This window comes from Solea senegalensis, linkage group LG15 (assembly GCF_019176455.1).
Source record: "Solea senegalensis isolate Sse05_10M linkage group LG15, IFAPA_SoseM_1, whole genome shotgun sequence".
Classification (NCBI taxonomy): Eukaryota; Metazoa; Chordata; class Actinopteri; order Pleuronectiformes; family Soleidae; genus Solea; species Solea senegalensis.
Window position 1 is genome coordinate 3,588,419 of NC_058035.1, and position 14,406 is coordinate 3,602,824.

The 14,406-nt window shown below is 36.9% G+C and overlaps 1 protein-coding gene across 1 annotated transcript; it reads left to right on the plus strand.

Annotated features, from left to right (window-relative positions):
* Positions 1-244: 244 nt before the first annotated feature.
* On the plus strand, positions 245-12,816 carry bnip4 (BCL2 interacting protein 4; the record flags this gene model as incomplete). The annotated part of the gene is made up of 6 exons (XM_044046283.1): positions 245-273; positions 4,503-4,685; positions 6,177-6,237; positions 7,416-7,525; positions 11,757-11,906; positions 12,774-12,816. Coding segments are annotated over 6 exons (576 nt in total), but the record flags the coding sequence as incomplete, so codon positions are not given.
* Between the last annotated feature and the right edge of the window lie 1,590 nt (positions 12,817-14,406).

The window sequence follows — 14,406 nt, forward strand, 5'->3', positions numbered from 1 at the left end:
TCAATTTAGATTCATACATGAACCTTAAAGGCAAACAGCTCAATGCAGAAAATGTAACATTATGTAAACACATTTATTGTGGTGCATATATTCCATCTGGCGACGGCATTTATTTTGTAATCACAGCTGGGACACAGCATTCGTGACACTTAACAGCGTTACTGGCAATATCGTCTCCATCGTAGAGTTCTTACGCCGCGACATTAAACTCTAAACAATTCTGCACGAACGGAATTTGATAATACTTCATATAAATATTACTTCTGATGAATCCTTTACCTTTTATGAATTCATAAATGTTTGTGCTGCTGTTATTGAGCACGGAGTATCACTGGCATATAATCATATTTTATTTTGTATCTCGGTGAACACGGCTGAATGTAATGCTGTAATCTCGGGGCTTGGTTATTAGAATATGAAGGTTTTATTTGAAGGATACAGACAATATGAGTTGCACAAGATTATATGTTTCTGTTGCTCACCGCACCTCGGCATCAAATTCACTTTCCAAGACTAATTACCCTCAAATACAAGGACGGAATGTGCCGACACAGCTTAAGATGGGAGGGCAAATTGTAAGTAGGCAGTACGCTCTGTATCTGGACATCTGGACGTGACTGTCCTAGGCATCTTGGTCAAAGTCAGTCTTTGTAATTGTCTTTGGTGAGCCACAGATCTTGGGATTTGCATTTCCCCAGGCATCACATTGTCATTTGCACTCTCCTCCTTAACTTTACTCGCTCATTGTTCTGTGTGGAATCTCACGTCAATGGCAGAGAGAGCGAGAGCGAGAGCGAGAGAGAGAGAGGACAGTGTTATGCTAATGTACTGCTAATATGACTCCACGTTTGTTCTGATCGTCTATGTATATCAGGGAATGCAGGGCATGAAACAGTAGCTAGCGTCACAACAAACTAGGGAGATATTTACCTAAATATCAACTTGACTTCTTTCTTGGACAAAATTCAAGCACTTTCAATGACCCATGTCTATTTAGGGCGATTTTCAAAACCCTGTCTTAAGTTCTTGGCAGTTCCTGTTCTACACACAATGTTTAGAAATTTTGGAGTAACTGTTGCCTCTCGCTATGCCTTTATTTGTTCAGATGTCTGCTCTTAATCATATTTTCTCTTTAAGCCATGACATCTGCTCACAGTTATGTAACCAAATAGAGAAAATGTCCTTACGGTTTTCCCATGAACAGTAACTTACTGATTAAAGGTCTAGTGCGTTATTTTCAAAACTCCAGAAACAGCCTTTAATAATTGTGGAGAGTGTGGATCAGCTTTACAGGGGATGCCATTTTTGTTTTCTCAACAATGAATAATAAGGCTAAAAAGCGTCTGTGTGTCTGAAAAGTGTAGTAACAAAGAATAAGATTTTGTTTTTTACAATTGTCTCCGTTTACAAATGATCTCGTAACCTTCTTAAATTACATCCCGTATAAAGGTGGTTTGCCAGGAAGGAGAGCACGGAATGATAATAACCCCCCCCACCCCCCGTTAATATAAGTAATAATTTGATTTTGCAAGAGTAATCAGTCATCCTTATCTCCATGTTAACACATAATCCAGTTTGCCAGACTCAAAATTCAGAGCTCAAACTCTTCCAGATGACACACACAATAATAAATGTTTTAACATACAAACCAATATTATTTTGTATTTTATATTAACCTTCTATGATTCTTGGGACGAGATGGAAGAAAAATTACAAGTATACTATATAGTGCTAAGTAGAGGTAGACCAATTTAACAGCTGGGTTGATTTTGTGCCTTTTTTATAATCTGCATAATCTGCATCTGCAGATTATTATTTACAATTACAATCTGCATCTGCAGATTATTATTTACAATTATTTATAATTATATATATACATATATATATATATGTATATATATAATTATAGACAATTATTACAAATGTACATTTTTGTTCCCAGGAACTTAATAAATGTTGCTATGTCACCAAATCTTTATTTTATTAATCCAAACGTTCATTTTTTTAGCCATTTGATGGCATCTCATGTATTTAACATTTATTTATTCAAGTGGGTTTTTTGGATTATTTGATGTTATTTATTTCATTATTCATATATTTCTTTGTTACATAATATTCACATTTAATAAGCTTAATTGATTAAATGAGTAATTGTTTCAGCCCTAATATCATTTAAAAGTTATATTTTTTGAGAAGGAAGGAAAAAAGTCGGCCAAATATACAAAATATACAATTATTGGCCATGGGACGACCTGATTTAAAAAATGACATTGGCCATCAAAGTATAGAAATGTATAAAATACAGGGTTGAAGCATCAGGACAGTGCAAAAGTGCAGATGGTGCATTTATTCAAATTGAATACTGAATTAAACTGAAATATTCAACTTTTTCTCCTATAGGAAACATTGAAAAACAGCAGATAAAATTGGAAACTGTGAGTTTGGGTAGTTTAATACAGTGCAGACGACATAATGAGTGTCTTACATGCATGACCTCATCATGATGCAGGGTTAAAAAAAAAGACAAAAGGACAACAGCCCAGATGAAAGGATGACATGGCTAAGGTGTGCAAAGGAAATGAGTGAAATATACAGCGATGCAAAGGAAAGCGGAAAGAAAATGCATAGTTAGAGACACGCGGTGAAAGAACTTAACATTCGCTACTTCAGTTTTTGGGAATCTTGTGGAATTACCTGTGGGCAACTGGACTTCCCAGAGTAAAGCTGAAGATTCATGAGATAACCTTTATAGACATAACTAGATATTGTTTTTATTTAATTTTGTGTGCAGTTTCACTCAAAAGTGGGATCTTTTTCCACATATGGTGTCTTGTACTGTGAACAGTTGAGCAGCTGAGACTACACTGCCATCTTCAGACAGCTCAGTGGAACTACCATCAGCAGCGTAACAGGTAAATTAATGGGGCAAGAGCAACAAGTCTAGTAACATACCAGACTTTTTAACATTTAATCGGCAAGTTTGCCAATCTGGAATTACCATTACAGTGATGTTATTTTAATTAGTCGTTATTTTACTGTGACTAGTATAAATCTGTCACGTTGTTCTTACTAGTCAAAACTACAGTTACTACAATTGAAATGACTTAACTTTTGCTATTCATGAGTATGGGGTTTGTCATTATAGATATCTACAATGTGTACATACCTTTAGATATTTACATCATTATAAATTCAATTTGTTCAAATTATCCTCATTTGAAGAGATCTATATTGTCCTTTTCAAAAACTTTGAATTAAGTTTCAGATAGTGGTCATAATGACCTTGTAGATATCTGAAACTGGAATGAAGTTTTTACAAGTAAGAATGAGGTCACAGATATCTTAAACTACAAGTCATACTAGTCAAAATGAAATTATTAAATTAAGATTAGGTCACATATATCCATTATTTCAGGTATATACATATATGATTAATTAAAAAGGCTTCTTCATTTGTTGATATGGGACTTTGCTATCTATCTCATGTTGTGGGACATGTTGAACCGTCTGCAAGCGCAGCGCGTGTCCTCTTTGTTATCTCAGAGCACTAGTGAACATAAACAGAACGTTTGCGTCATTGTTAATGTGAGCCAGTGTGATTTTCAGCTGCTCATACAGATTTCACCACTTTTCCCTCTTTAGATTCTCGGACTCTTGGAGTTTCATAGAAAACAGAAACATGGACACACAGGACTGTGCCAGGACCACGTCGCCTGACGACATCTTAATTGGTAAAGTATCAACGTTTTTACACCAGAAATCATTAGTAGCTTCACTGAACTCAGAAGCTAACCAACAAGGTTACAGTGAGGTTTTTGACTTGTTATGAAAACGAAGAGAGTTTACAGTCAACACTTCAATTCAGAAATACTTAAATTGGGTATTATTGTTGGTGACGCTCACAACATCTACTTATTTAAACATTACGTTTATAATAAAATAGTTAAAAACTTTAAACTTCAAGCACACAGCACCATTTTATTTGAGATTAAGAAGAAATCAGTGAATATAAGCATTAATGAAAGATTTTGAACACTTAATAGATGTTTTTCTTCTCCTCCTTTCGGGATCATATGCCTTATAGCTATTATTCGTGTATACATGTGTATATATATATATATAATATATAAATATATAATATATATATATATATATATATATATATATATATATATATATGTATATGCACTATGTACCTATCAATCTAACTAAAACTAAATACTTTATTTTATTTATCCATGTGCTCATAAGCCTTGTATAAGCCTCTTATCTCCACCACACAATCAGTTAAACTTTTATGCAACTTATTAATAGTAAATAAATAATGTGAAGGTAAGCAATCACTGCTGTTAGTTATAAGGCTCATCTACAGAATGAATTCAAGCTTAGGACAGAGGGACTTCTGTGTGTTTAATGCTTGACTGTTCCTACAGCCTTAATTTAGGTTAGTGATAAGACACGCCAGACACCCATCGGGTTTTACTGTTCCTTTGCGTGTGTTTGATTCAAGGTTCCTGGGTCGATCTGCAATTCAACAGCAGTGACTCTCCATACTCAAGTCTCCATGGAGGTCAGGAGCAAATCTCCGTGTCCAGTGACGAGTCTGCCGACATCGAGATAATGCTGCTGGACGCTCAGCACGAGTCGGGCCGAAGCAGCTCCGCAAAGAGCTCTCCGTGCAACAGGTCCATGGGAAAACATAACACACAATTTATTCTTTTACTTTATACGTTGTGAAGTGTGTAAATGTTTTTCATACGTGTGTCCTTTTACATCAGTCCTCTGGAACCAGAGACCCTCTATCTCACGAGCAGCAGCTCAGAGGAAAACATCCCACAGGTATATATGATCTAACCCCTTGCATTGTACTGAAATCAATTCATAGAAATGAATCAGCAACTGTTTTCTAGTTTGCTTTGCTCGTGTTATACCAAAGAAAATAGAAAGAAAATTGTTGTGGACAAAATAGGACATTTTCTTCATTTGCCAACATTACATGGACCAAATACCTAGGGCTGAATGATTTAGAAAAATATGTAATCGCTATGTTTTTGACAGATATTGGTATTTAAATACAGCCTCACTTCAATATTCACAGTACTGGGTGATCCTTAAAACTTTCACAATATATCAGTCATACTCCTAGTACAGTTTAGTTTTGCTTTGTTTTAATTTAACCAGTTCCGATGTCACCACGTTACACTGGAAAAGTCGGAATCGCAAACGTATCTCAGGCTAGCCATTGTTACCAATACCAGTCGATTCTAGTTCCGACTACTAGTAGAATGCACCCGAGCATCCTGCTCACTGGGAGCATCTTTTGTGACAATAAGGTCTTTAAATGTAATCAAAGTGGCCTTGAAATAAGTCTTGAAAAGTCTAAAAATGTGTGTAATCAAAACCATCAAAATCATATTAATATTCTGTGTCCAAATAGGAGAAGAAAAAAGTATAAGAAGATAAATATGAACAGATTAATCGTTAAGGACAATAATAATTTGTTGCAGCCCTAATTAAGTTAATCTAATTAACTGTTGATACTTGATACTATTTTTTTTCAGGCGGATCAAGACTTCCAAAGAAGAAGACGCAAAGTCAAAAAACTGAGGAAAACAAACCTCGACTCTTTGAGTCTGGCTGAGACCATTCCATTAAAGTACATTGCCACCAATAACAATTATGTTTTTGTTATTTTCCAATTTTTTAGGAGATAATGCTTCTAATTTTTTGTGTTGCCATCATGTGTCAACTGTGTCCTCATTGTCCACTTTACAGCAGTCTACTGAGACCAGAGACCTTCCTTTTCACAAGCAGTGGCTCAGAGGGAAACATCTCACAGGTATTACACAAATCAATTAATCTGTGAAATTATTAACAGATTAATAATAAAAAAAGAATAATTTGTTGCAGCACTAATCAAAAGCTAACCAAGTGTTGTTTAGTATTAAATGACGAGTCGATGCTGGGTGTGTTTTCAGTCAGATCAAGATTCCCAAGTAAGACTACAGGAAGTCGACAACCTGATGGAGACAAACTCTGACTCTTCGAGTCTCTCTGTGATCAGTTCACCAGAGTATGTTGCCACCATGAAGAATTATCTTTGCCAAAAATTTAGGACGTAAATGTCTATTGCCATGTATGTCAACATTGTTCTGTCCTTGTCCTCTTTACAGTAGCCCACTGAGACTCGAGACCCCCGATCTTATGAGCAGTAGCTCAGAGGGAAACATCTCACAGGTATATTTTTGAACCACTCACAGGCATTAAAACCATCCATCCATCTTCTACCACTTTATCCTACACAGGAGGGTCGCAGGGGGTGCTGTGCCAATCTCAATAGGCGATAGGCGGGGTACACCCTGGACAGTTCACCAGTCCATCGCAGGGCCACATATAGAGACAAACAACCATTAAAACATTCATTCTCACATCTATGATTAATTTAGAGTGTCCAATTTACCTAATCCCTACATTGCAAGTATTTGGACTGTGGGAGGAAGCTGGAGAACCTGGAGAAATGTATTAAAACCATTTAGTCCAAATCTGGGGGTGCAAGTAGTAATTGATTAATTAGTTACTTATGCTTTAAATTTGACCACATTTACATCTACTCTCTCACTTTGGAAATCCTCATTTCTCTTGACGTATATTTTTAAAGCAAAACAAAACTGTAAAAACATTGTTTTCCCCCCACACATAAACCACTGTATATGGGTATCTAGTTATGCTATATACTAAAACAGGTCAGCCTGTGGCCAAGTGGAAAGGGAACTTGGCTTGTAACTGGAGGGTTGCCAGTTCAAGTCCCCACCAGGTCAAAAGGGCTGGGGTACCCATGAGCAAGATACCCAACCCCCATTGCTCCCCAAGGATTACTCAGTGTGGCGTTTGTTGACCCGTTTTCTGTTGCTCTGCATATGTCATCCGAATCATTGTTCTAATTACTTGCAGGTCTATCCAATCGGCCATACTTCTTGCAAGTAGTTGGTAATTTAAACCTTTCCAGGCCTCGTAGTGAATGTCGTGATAAAGGCTAGCACACTTAGATCAGCTACTGCATTCAAATGTTGCCATTGATTTTCTTGGTCCATTCTTACTTTAGTTGTACACCCTTAAGTCACCCTCTTGTCTAATCAGTGAAGGGCTTGTTGTCCCACACCCCTCCCACTTTTATAAACGCAGGAAAATTGGCTTCATTAAAACCCGCAGATGTACTGTAATAGACTGAAATTGTGATGGTTTGTTAATTGCATTGCTTCAAACTACAATTATGACCGGAATATAATTCCAAACAACTGATCAAAAAAAACGAGAAAGTGACAAATTAATTGTGAATAAAAATAGTTGCAGACCTAATTGAAATCCAATAATGTGTAGTTTTTAAATTGTATTGTAAGGTTGATTTGTGTTTTCAGTCGGAGGAAGACTTCCAAGAAAGAAGACAGGATGACGTAAACATCCTGATGAGGAAACACTCAGACTGGATGGAGGATTTGCTGAGTCGATCAGAGAGTAATCCACCAAAGTATGTCGCAACCATTTGTTTTAAAAACTCAAAAGTCAGAATGATGTTTTTGTAATGTCACATAATTTTCCCCTGGGAAACAGAGTGAAGATCAATCATGAGATTTTATCAATAACTACAATACAGGTTGTATAATAGAGATAATGCTCTGTCAAATCACAATATCCTCTTTACAGCAGCCCAGTGACCCCCATCCTTATGTGCAGTGACTCAGAGGAACACATCTCACAGGTATATTTGACTTAACTACTCACATGTATTAATCCAAATCAGGGCTGTAACTCTTATAAGTGTTGTTTTTTTATTTATTGACAAGTTGATGCCCTGTTTTCAGTCAGATCAAGGGTTCCGAGAAAGAAGACAGGAAGTCGACGACCTGATGAAGGAAACCTCAGACTGTTTGAGTCTGTCTGAGAACATTCCCCCAAAGTATGTCGTCCTCACTAAGAATCATGGAATTATACAAGTAACAGGGATTGAATTGATTCCAATATTAGTCCAGATTCAATCTGATATCAATTTACTTAGGGATATTTCAGTTACAATATCTGCTTGGATATGAATGGTATTGTCAGAGAATTGTCCAACTCTTGAACCAGACATCTTTACCCATGGTGGTGTCTTCAGAGGAGAAGCATCCTGGCCAGGCTAACTGTTTTTCCAGAGGAAAAGCTCATATTTAATCATTCATTTTGCTATTTTATGAATAGACATTACTTCACACATTGTGTAATACAGATAACCAAGCAGTGGTTTGCTATGTATGTTGATGATGGTCCTATATGTGTCCTCTTTACAGAAGCCCACTGACACAAGAGACCATCCTTCTCACAAGCAGCAGCTCAGAGGGAAACATCTCACAGGTATATTTGATTGAACCACTCTCATGTATAAAAACCTAATGTGATTCAAGTCAAAGTGTAGTAGATTTAAAATGTGATGGAGCATCATCACATGAAGGCATCTAATGCAAGGATGAGATCTGAATAGAATCAATAAATTGTAGCTCAAATTGCGCTTTCTGGTGGAAAATGAAAGATTGTTCGGCTCTGCAAACAACTAACTGATTTAGGCCAATGCTGGATGGGTTTTCAGTCAGATTTCCGTCAAGACTCTCAAGAAAGAAGACAGGAAGTCAACGACCTGATGAAGGAAATCTCTGACTGTTCAAGTCTGTCTGCAAACATTCCGCCAAAGTATGTTGCCAGCTCTAAGAATGATGTTTTTTTCCAGCGCCAGTCTAACTGTAATTTTATTTAACCATACATCTGTCTTTAGCCATGGCGGTGTCTTCAGAGGAGAGGCTTCTGCTGGTCCTGCCATAATCTCAGGTTCACTGTTTTCCCACATTGACAGATCTCACCTGGCTGATATGGTTTTCCCTGAGAAAAGGCATGTATTCAAAAATCAAACCATGTGATTTTATGAATTGCAATTAATTCCATTACACGTTGCAGATTATCAATGTGATGTGTCATATGTGGTAACACTGTCCTTGTTATCCTCTTTACAGCAGCCTTAAGAGACCAGAGATTCCCCCTCATACATGCAGGTGCACAGAGGCAAACATCACACAGGTACATTTATTTAACCTCTAATATGTATTAAAACCTATATATCCAAAATTAGGCCAGCAGCCTTTTTGCAGACAAAAACATTTGGGATTGATGTTTGTCCAAGGTTTGAATTGTTTTTAAATTTTGTAAACGAAATAAGGGCTGTACAAAAAATATACACAATTGCAATTTTTCTGCATTCAACAGACTGTAATTCTGTAATTTGCACAGGTTGACCTTTATCTTAGAAAATACCAAATTTTTCTGCCATGCAAACCACTAATCAATTAATCGAGAAAACAATCAACAGATGAGTTGATAATAAGAATTATCATTTCCTAACCCTTATCCAAATTTAATTATTAAGCGTTTTTATTTGATGACAAGTTGACGCTGGATGTGTTTTCAGTTGGATGTTTACTTAGAAGAAAGAAGACAGGAAGTCGACAACCTGATAAAGACGATCTCTGACTGTTCAAGTCGACCCGAGATCAGTCCACCAAAGTATGTTGGCACCACTAAAGAATCATGTTGTCATGCCAACGGAGGCGTTATTCCAAGAAAACTGTACTGGTTACAGACCACAATATCAATTTTGCTTTGATATAAGAAATATTCTTGGAAATATAGAACTTTTGTCCAACTTGAAATCCAAAATCAAACCCCGTCTCTAGCCATGGTGAAAAAGCATGCATTTAAAGATGTTGAGATTTTATGAATTGTTATGTTGAGTAATACAGATTGTCAAGAAGTAATGTGTAAAGAGTGTTCTTGTTGTCCTCTTCACAGCAGCCCACAGAGACCAGAGACCAGCCTTCACACAAGCAGCAGCTCAGAGGGAAACATCTCACCGGTATATTGGGTTGAACCACTCATGCTTTAAAACCTAATAATCCAAATTGGGGCTGCAACTACCAAATCATTCATAAAATATAGATTAATTGATCACTAAATTAATGGTAGACTTTGATGATAATTGATAAATCAATGTGTGATTATTTTATTTTCTAGTTTTCTTTGGTCTTCTCAAAGAAAATGGAAAAATATCTTTGGTCGGGGGGGCATTGCCGATATGTCGCGAGCGATTGGGCGGATAACATTGTTTTTACCATACGTCCAACTGCAGAGGCCATATTGTCTCTTCTATCCGATAATACATTATTGGCGCCATCTTGCCAATACCACCATGGTGCCAATAATAATAATAATTATACTTTAATAATAATATGCCAATTTGTAACCATTTTTCCAAAATTGTATGGACCAAATAGCTAGGGCTGAACAATTTGGGATAAATATGTCATTGTGATTTAAGTAGAATAGAATAGAATAGAATAGACGTGTATAAGGCAAAAATAAATTAGTGTGAGATTCCAGAGCTGCTGCGTTTGTGAGCACCACCGTATTGAAGAAGGCAAGAATCTGTTTATTTTATTATCATTTATTGTAACATTTAACGTGTAACTGATTTTAAAATATGAGTATCATCACAGGGAACCATTTGAAAAAGTACGCACTCTATACTCATTAGATCATAATGAAATACATTAGCCATCTTTCCATCGAGTGGAACAGGTCAGTTTGGTTCAGTAAGGTACTTTTATGTTGTTTCCATTAGGAATAGTACCAAAATAACCCTAAACCAGTCCCAACCGTTCAATTTTTTGGCACCCTTCTCCTGTCGTACCAGAGTGAAATGGTTTGGTCTAGCTCCACCCAAAACAGACAGCTGATTGGGAAACGCTTGCAGTCTTTAGGGGATAAACAGCCACAAAGCAAGCAGTCTGTGTTGTTTTATGTTTAGTTGTGTTCATAAGTCATCATAAGTTGTCGTCGCCCCGGTAGAATGTCACACTACGCCTACCAAGAATAGAAAGTGTCAGGTACCATGACACAGGGTTTTACCATTCCAAACCATTCCATGATGGAAACACAGCAATTGTTTCCAACATACACAGTATGTACTACATTTTAGGCATAGAACAATTAAACAGAATCAATAAACTGTAGCTTTTTCTATGCTATGCAAACCCTATTTGATGACAATTTGATGCTCAATGTGTTTACAGTCAGGTCAAGACTCCCAAGAAAGAGGACAGGAAGTCGACAACAAGTCAAATATTGCTGACTGGAGAAGTCGACCTGAGAACAATCCACCCAAGTATGTTGCCACCACTAATGTGGTAACTCTAAGAGTCAGATTTATGTTGTAATGTCACTGGAATAGTTACTAGTTACTTCTTTTAACCCAGCCCTGTACCCCGCAACTAACAATTATTATCATGATCAATTAATCTGACAATTATTTTCTCAATTAGTTGTCTGGTCCATAAAATTTTGGAAAATGTAAAAAAAGAAAAACTTATGATGTTCTCATATGTCTTGTTTTGTCCACAAATCTAAATTGTTCAGATTTAATGGTGCAAAGAAACCAGAAAATATTCACGTTTAAATCAAAATCAGAAAGCTTTAATCGATCAAAATAGCTGATGGTTCATTTAAGGATCGATTGACCATTGCAGCCCTAAAGTGTTTACACACTAGAGCCAATTCATATTTTATGCCATGATTTTTAGTTTGGATTAAAAATGATGAGGTGTCAGCGTGACATTAAACTAGTGCTAGTTGATTTTAATGTATTCCAAACAATGAAAAATTAATGTGCTTCTCTGTAGGGATTTCCTGCTGAAGCACCCAAAGCGCTCAACCTTTCTCTGCATTAAGGAGACCAGCGTGTTGAAGGAAGGAGGCATTCTGTCTTCTGGCTACCCAAAGTATTTTCTCCCCTCATTAATCTTCTCTCACATAGTTGCTTTTGGCATAGGGTAAGTACCATCATTTAATGCCAACTCTTGCAATTTTAAAGTCAAACCAAAAAAACACTTAATGGGAATCTCCAGAGGCAGATGCAGAAGGATCAACTTCTAAGCCCCAATTTGTGACGACAAAACAATGTACATACAGAAAAATAGACCCGTTTTCCAACAGTTTAGTAACATCACTGACTCTAATTGCGCCAAGATAATGTAAATAATTTAGTGGCAGTCTCCTATGTTGGTATGTATTAAAAGGGCAATTTAGGGGCATGATAGTGTTGTGTTTGGATTTTTGGAGGAAAGAATGCACTGTTTTACCCTGACCTTAACCTTCATGAACCTTAAAAAGGTGCCGTAAACAAATCTGCCAGAACACGCATTTTACATGTTAAAATTAAAGCTTACTAAACCAACAAAGAAGAATGACATCATTTGTGGTACGACAATGCCACAGTAGTTTGATGGTACACTTGGGAACAGGAAGGGTGAGCAGCAGGGGAGTCCCCCATTTTTTACAATCGGCAGTTTCCCCATTATATGTTACTAATTCTTACACACTGGAATTTTAAGAGAGTAGAAGGATGGGTAAAGGATGAAGATGAACCTCTAGTATGTTTCCTTTAGTCGGCTGCATAGAGTAGGGCTGCGACGAGTTTTTTCATAATTGATTCATCGACAGATTAATTGAGTATTCGTTTGTTCCTTAAAATGTCAGTTTTCATGATTCCTTTGTTATATAGAGCAAAGAAACCAGAAAATATTCCCATTTAGGAAGCTGAAAAATCGAAGAGATCGCCTTTATTCTAGCAAACTTCCAGTTGATTATCAAGATTGTGATCAAGATTTGTTTTCAACGTTGTATCATCTCTCTTTCAGGATATACTTCGGTAAGCGCATCGCCTCTCACAACTCCATCTGAACACAGTGACATATTTTTACGACGCCGTGTCACCTTGACGTGACCATCAAGCCTCAAAATGGGACCTTCTTTTAGATCACACGAGATGTGGCTTATGTGATGTAGCCTTCAGGGAGAAAACACTCGGTCGCTGCTTTTCTTGTGGCTTTGACACCTGAACACTGCCAGAGACACTGTCCTGGTTGTGGATATGAAGGTTTCACCGCATCCTGCTCCTTACATTTTGCACATTAGAAGTGCTTTATACAATATTGACACCACTGCCTTTAACTTTTTTTACACCAAGAAAATGACTTGAAAGTTAAAATAATGACTGAATTTAGTTTAGTGGATAAACACATTTAGAGTGAGAGTCAAACATTTAGACACACCTTCGCATTCAATGGGTTTGTTCGCTGATATTCATTTTTACATTGTTGATTAATACTGAAAAGTTAAAAGTATGAAAAGAACACATAAAATGAAATGTTCAAGAAACCACGATATGTTTCACATTTTAGATTCTTCAGAATAGCTAACTTCTGTTTTGATGAAAGCTTTGCACACTGGAGGAAGTCAACTGGAATGGTTTTCATTTGACAGATACATTTATTTATTTATTTATTATGTTGATGTTACAAATTGTGAATTTTTGTTCTGAGAAACGTCATACATTTTGCTTAGTCATTAAAACATAAGTTTACTTGTCCAAGTTTATTTTTATGTTTTATGTATTCAATATTTAGGTTTTACATTAAATACTGTATATAATTGCACTACAGTGCAGATTGGCGAGACAGACCATTGGCGTTGTTCAATAACTGAACTGGCATCAATTATTGGCTACTGGCTGCACTGATTTCTAAATCAGCTATTATTAATAAACATTATTGGAAGGGTCGGTGCACAGTTCTTTCAAGACTACTGTTCTAATCCAATCAGTTATTGCAAGAACCCCAAAACTAAGTAAAGAAGATCATCAGTCCATCATTACTTTTAGACATGAGGGTCAGTTACCTGGGAAAATTTCAAGAATTTAGAATGCATCCATAAGTGCAGTTGTGAAAAATCTCCAAGGTTGTGATGAAACTGGCTTACGTGAGGTCCTTCTCATGAAAGGAAGACCCAGAGTTACCTCCGAATCAGCAGATTAACAGCACCACCTGCATTAATCAGGCATCAATGGTGAAACTGCTGCAAAGAAGTCACTACTGAGGAAGACTAAGAAGATCATTGCTTGGGCCAAGAAACACAAGGAATGGATGTTAGCTCAGTGAAAATCCATACTCTCGTCTGATAAATCCTAATTTGAGTTCAATCTGCTGATGGTGTGGGGATGCATTACTGCTGTAATGTTGGCAGTTATCCAAAATTCAAGGTACACATGACCACTAGAACTACAACAATATTCTGCAATGCCGTGTTTTTCAACAACACCTCAACTCCAGGATGCGTAAAGGCTATTTGACCAAGAAGGTAGTGATAGAGTGCTGCGTCAGTCGACCTCCTCTCTGGTCTCTACAACCACCCAACCTGAACCTGGTTTAGGATCAGTTGGGCTGAAGGCAAAGTGCTCCGCATGTGTGAAAACTCATTCAAAACTATTTTAAA